Genomic DNA, 6,000 nt, shown 5'->3' on the forward strand with positions numbered 1-6,000 from the left:
TCACTCTCACATATTTGGGGGAGGGAACTCTGAAATCCTTCCACAGTCCTTACTTATGGATTCCATGCAAGTTTGCCCAAACCTTTCAGACAGATTTGCGAAAGCAGCTACTGTAGATACTGTTCTGATGTCACTATTTTTTAATTTGGCTGCATAGCTGCAATTCATGAGCATTTCTGCCTCCATACAAAAAGAACGAAGAAAATAATGGATTTAGAATTTTAAGTACTTAACGAGTAGAATGTATGGAAATCAGTAAATAACTTTGTGGTTTTAAATATTCTCACATTTTGATGGAAGGATGTGCAGAAAAGAAGGATTTTTAATTTTAATTTAAGTTTTTTAATTTATATATATATAGATATATATATGGGCAGTTAATTTAAGTCTGCTAAGTCAAAGCTAGATCTGAATTTTAAACATGGAATTTTAATACTGTTCTTTCTTAATCAGTAAGCCAGTTGAACCTCTTATACTGTCTCGGTATTTCCAGTAAATAAGCATAAATATATAGGAAATGCCCTGCTGGGACCAACCAGAAGATTGTGTACCCCATTATTTGGTCTCAGAGAGTACCAGTAAGAAAAACGAGTGACAGAGAGCACATGAGCCTACCACTTCCTGCAATCCAAGGTCACTGAAGTGTAGCCTTAGGGATACTGAGGGCACAAGTTTGCCTTGGCCTTTTAAGTGGCCACTGGTTAACATGTTGCCCATGTGTTTATCCAACTCTTTTTTTGTTGTTTTTTACCAGCTCTTTGTGCCTAGGACCTCACCTGGAAGCAGTCTGTACAGTACAGTCTCACTGGTGGATTATGTTCTTTGATCCCTCTTAAACCCAGTTTCTTATTCGTGGCATTGGACACCCCTTACATTTTGTGTGTAGGACTTCATGCACGATAATTTTGCCCTCAAAGCATCCACCACCACATCATTGTTTAAGAAATGTCTGTGAAAGCTTTCCTCTGCCTTCTCCAAAGTGAAATGCACTAGCCTTGCTAGTCTCAGTAAAGCAGCTAGTTGCAGCATTTCTTAAGTTTAATTATGGGATTTCTATGTCTGAAGTATATAATAAAGTTTTAAGAAATAACTTCTTATTTAAGTTTTGGAATGTATGTGCTTTAAGTGTTTGCAGGATCAGGACAGTAATGTGAAAGATGCAATAAACATTTAGGTAAAGGAATGGTGCAGGGACTGAAATAATGATCCTTAAACTCAGTTCAGTAAACTATCAGACAGGTGGGTTTAGGAGATGAATGCTCATGTTACACAGCTACCACAAACCGTAATCATTAAGGGCTAGGTTAGGTTTGACCTTCTATCCTGAGCAGAGCAGTATCTTTTTTTTCTTTGGATTAGGACATTTTCTAGGTAAAAGCTTGCTGCAGCTGCCTTAAGATGAGTAGTAGTTTCTGAACAGTCAGAGGTTTAACTTGACTGTTGCTTAATGAAAAGTTATAGACCTCTTATTCTGTGTCTTTCTTCCTTTATCTTTCGTATAGCCCGGTTTCAAAAGAAGAACTTATCTCTATCCCTGAATATTCACCCATGAATGAACTCATGCCAGGTGTTTCTTTGGACCAAAATGGGACAAGTAATGCCAAGGCTCTTGAAGACCTCTTGGATTTCACAGGCCAAGCTACCTACTCCAAGATGTCCAGTGATACCCTTAGCCTAGATGACTGTAACAAAAACTTGATTGAGGGATTTAACAGCCCAGGACAAGAAAATACACTTAATTCTATCTGTTGACAGCCTCGCTTTTCAGCAGAACAGATACAGGTACAGTACTGCGATAAACATCTTATGATAAATTGCTGTGATTACTTGCTAGCTTCCCAGAATATTGCAGCAGTACATGGCAGTGTGGGGAGAGAAAGAAAGCTGTTCTCCTAGGTATTTAAATTCAACATAATCTTTGAGATTTGCAGCTGCCTGTAAATTGGCATCATATGCAAACTGACTGTATCATAGCAACAAGTATCTGGTAAATGGAAACATTTCCTTTAGGCACTCAGAATTTCTTCATTGATACAATACCTTTCCTGTATATATTTGGAGCCTATTTGCATGAAGAAAAGAGTTAAAAGTGGGGCCAGTCTAGTCCATGGTAGTTATTGCTGCTTACTCTTTTCTCTGCTGCTGTAGAACTTGCAGTGTAGAATCACATACCCTGAAAAGCCAGCATAGTAAAAACCCATAGTAGGTTTCAGTGACAGTTTCAAAGTACAAAGCCGTAGTCAGGTTTTTTGGAAGAGTATATTCTCTAAATTGTAAAACTGAGGTCATCTAACTCGTGTAGCTGACTTGATATTCTTCTCTCTCTTTTTAATTGACAGAGGTAACAGTTTCTGGAGGATATATATCCCTGTGATGCTACTGGCAGTAAAATATGAGCTTGTCACTTGAAAAAGCTTCTGCAGTCCTTGAACACTGGATTTCAAATAATCAGAGCTGAATATAACTTGTCTTCCCAGGGAATATGTTGAATAACTGGCTGCTTTTGGTAGAAACCAATGATCTAGAGCCTTGATGTTTCAGGGAAGACAGAGCGTGCATTAGAATTTGAGCTTTAGCTGCTAATAAAGCACTTATTTCTTCTTTAATTTAAAATTCATCTCAACACTTCACTGTGATTTTTACCTGTGCATTTTATTTTAAAATAATTATTTCCTAAGCTTGATCATACATGCATTTAGACATCTTTTTCTTGTAAATAATGATGGGGTTTGCCCACAGTGCATTGAAACAAAATAATATACTGTACTTTAGTTTGGTGCCTATCTTTTTTTGTCTTTAATAACGAGTTATTGGCAACTTTCATGAGTTGTGTAATTGAAAGCTGTAGCTGAAGAGGCTTGAAAAACCTCAGCTGCTGGAATCAAAAGAGCCTTCTTATTGACTGTGGAATATGGGAACTATCCCTTTATGATTATGTTGACACTTCTAGTCACTAGTGGCACTTACCAGTTAATATTAATTAGTCTGGGAGCAACTATCAACTGTGTTTGAAATCATATTTGTGTAACACTTGTAAGCAAAGTAGGCCAAATGCCAAGTATAACCCCTTAATATATGTGTAGTATAGCTGTGGTAGATCTGAGTGAGTGGTCAGGAGGGTGACACATTAACCTTTGAATATGCAGACACTTGATTGATACCAGCAGGCTTTCTGTCACACAGAGAAGTATTTTGTCTTCATGTAGGCTCAACAAAATGGGATTTGGTCAGCAGCAAAACAATATGTGAGTGTCAGAAACACAAAGGCCAGAATGCATGCCAGGAGCACTGGGCGCCCTTAATGTTCTGTAAACATCTGTATGGAACAGTCCACGTCAAAATGTACAAGGTCAGGACGTCATGTGCTGTACAGTGTTAACTTTATTTCTGTTGGTGAACCTTTATGCTAGATCAGGTGCTGCTTTGAGGACATTTTGTCCAGTCTCTTAAAAGAATAAATTATAAATACAAATCTCTTTGGACACTAACACAGAAGGTGTGAAAACTTGAGGGGGGAGGGGGTGTTTGGCTTTTTTCCTTTTTTTTTTCCATGTGTAAGAGTTCGCAGCATTAGATTGACCTCAGTTGTAGCACCATTCTTGTGTTCTTAAAAGTCAGCAGTGGGAAAGTAACCAGTGACATGATGTGCAATGCCTAAAAAAATCATACCTACAACAACCCAGCTCTATTTATGTTAGTGTACTTCAAAGAAATACTTTCTTTTGACTGTGCAGTAAGCTGTAGCATGGTACTGTGTCTTCCAAATTAGTCCTTCATCTATTTCCTAAATAATAAACAGAAACAGTTTGTTTTGCTGTAATACACTGTGTTTGGCAAATGTCATATTATATTTTATTATGGTGTCATTGTATAACCTGTAGATTTCTGTATTTGCATGACCTGTATAGCATGTATAAAGGTGAAATACATTTTCATTTATGAATCTGACTTGTTTCTTAGCACTTTTTATTCCCACAGCAGTATGACTGATTTAAAAATGCATGTATGTTTATTTGTTCTGAGGTATTTTCTGAAGGAGGGTATAATACTGAATGAAGGAGTGGTTGTCAAAATCTCAGAATATTGCACCATTGTTCCCATTGCCACATATTCATTTGCTTTCTGAGGTCCTGCCAAGTGCAGGCTGGTGGCTGAAGAGCTTTAAGGTGAGGCACCATATGGTGGCATCCAGAGGACTGGTGACATATAGGGCCAGTTTGCAGCCTCTGCTCTCTGGCAAAGAAAATAAGCAAAAGAAAACTTGAGAGTTGTGGTAAGTAGACACTGTTCTGTTTAGTGTGCAAGAGCTGTTCTGTAAGAGCACCCATGACATAAATGCTGAACTTCTCTTCAAGCTGTGTTCATGCACTCCTGCTTGGAAAGTGACCAGCCTGGAGCTGCTGATAATTCTCTAGTGAAATGCTGAGGAGATTTTTTTAATATATATTTTAAACCATCACTTCAGTCAAAATTGCAAATAAGACAATCTGATTTTATGATTAAGTATATTAATACTTTCCATGGTGACAGTTCATTTTATTTGTATTGACTCCCAAAACATTCATGTTATTTGTCCACTCAATTATTTACTAAGATTGAAGGAAACAAGATGAGTATTTGTGAAGAAATTGCGTATTTACCTTTCTATTTGCTTTCAAATGTAACTTTTCAAATCTGGCTGAATATCTGGAAGAGGTTCTCTCAGCTGAGAGGTTAAATTGCTTCTTTTTGCTTTTGCTGATGTAACTTCTTCATAGCAGCACCATGCCACTGTTTGCTGCTGTGAATCAAGACTGTGCAATGAGCTTTACTTTGAATTTGTCAGTGGTCTTGCAACTGCAGCGAAGGACCACTAGTGATTCACACAAGTTCTTGATAGAGCTTTTCTGCTGTTATTTTATGTAACTATTAGCAAGGTTTTAATTGATAACACCTGTGAGGTAACGGGACATCAGAGTAGCTTTCTGATTAGCTTCAGCACTTTACATGGTATTGCCCAGGGAAACGGCACCCAGAGCTTGCCTTGGACCACAGTGAAGGCTCTGAGCAGACCTCTTGTCTCCCCAGGGAGTTAATTTCAAAATAAAATTACATCAGTGAAGGGTGGATCTGGACCCCCAGGCTGTATTTTCATCTGGTGATGAACAGCTAGAAGCAGGGGGCATCCTCTCTCCTTTAATTGTACAAATAAGGTATGTGCAGAAAGCTGCAGAAATAGCACAGATTGCTACTCTGGCTGGCAGGGTGGGGATCTTCCCTCTGGCATAAAGAGAGCAGCACATTTCCCTGCTTCCCACCCCACCTCAGTCCTAGCTTGACAGCATCTACAGCTCAGGTGTGCCTGCCACCACCCCACTCCTGTTCCAGGCATTGTCAGTGTGGCACTGCAGCTCTTCTACTGCCCAAGGTGGCACAGTGGCTGTCAGCATTGATCACACTGTTTGGAGAAGCCTGAGATCCCAGGAAAACTGGGCTTCAGTGCTGCACAGCAGCCTGGAAACCCTAGAAGGAGACATCCTTCCCATTAAGATTTAAACTGTATTAAATTGTAGGTAGTGCAATATTCAAGAGCTGAAATCTAGACTCCGAAGTTTGTATCTTGTTTTCTCTGAGTCTGGGCTGTGTCCTGCATCACAGGGAGACTGTCCTGTAAGCAGCACAAATGAATCAGTGGTAATATGCTGCTCCTTTTCCTGATTGAGTGACCTGTGGGACTTCTGCCTTACTTCTCTCTTCTCCTTCCCTATTCAGGGAGGAAGAAGGTGGAAACTGAAAAAAAAGTCTCTTCATTTGCTTTCATTTCAGGATAATGATGTTCAGGCTGTTGGTTGCCTCCAAAACCAGCATGAAGAGCGGTGGTTCACCTATGCTGCCACTGTTTATGGGTGTACAAAGAGACCTAAAGGGCTGATGTCAGTTATCTGGCATTGGGGATATTGATTTTCAGTATCAATATTAAATTCTGAAAAGTGTATTATTACTGCTGAGCCACTATGCTAA

The 6,000-nt window shown here is 39.2% G+C and overlaps 1 protein-coding gene across 4 annotated transcripts in view; it reads left to right on the top strand.

The window, feature by feature from the left end:
* MAP7D2 (MAP7 domain containing 2) overlaps positions 1 to 3,948 on the top strand; it is an 82,431-nt gene extending 78,483 nt beyond the window's left edge. For all 4 annotated transcript variants that reach the window (XM_053935902.1, XM_053935904.1, XM_053935903.1 and 1 more), the window contains 2 exons: positions 1,503 to 1,782; positions 2,340 to 3,948. In XM_053935902.1, coding sequence (XP_053791877.1) covers positions 1,503 to 1,752 — 250 coding nt within the window. In that variant the 3' untranslated portion in view covers positions 1,753 to 1,782; positions 2,340 to 3,948. The remainder of the gene's footprint in view (positions 1 to 1,502; positions 1,783 to 2,339) is intronic.
* Positions 3,949 to 6,000: the final 2,052 nt, after the last annotated feature.

Source organism: Vidua chalybeata, chromosome 2 (genome assembly GCF_026979565.1).
Source record: "Vidua chalybeata isolate OUT-0048 chromosome 2, bVidCha1 merged haplotype, whole genome shotgun sequence".
Taxonomy (NCBI): domain Eukaryota; kingdom Metazoa; phylum Chordata; class Aves; order Passeriformes; family Viduidae; genus Vidua; species Vidua chalybeata.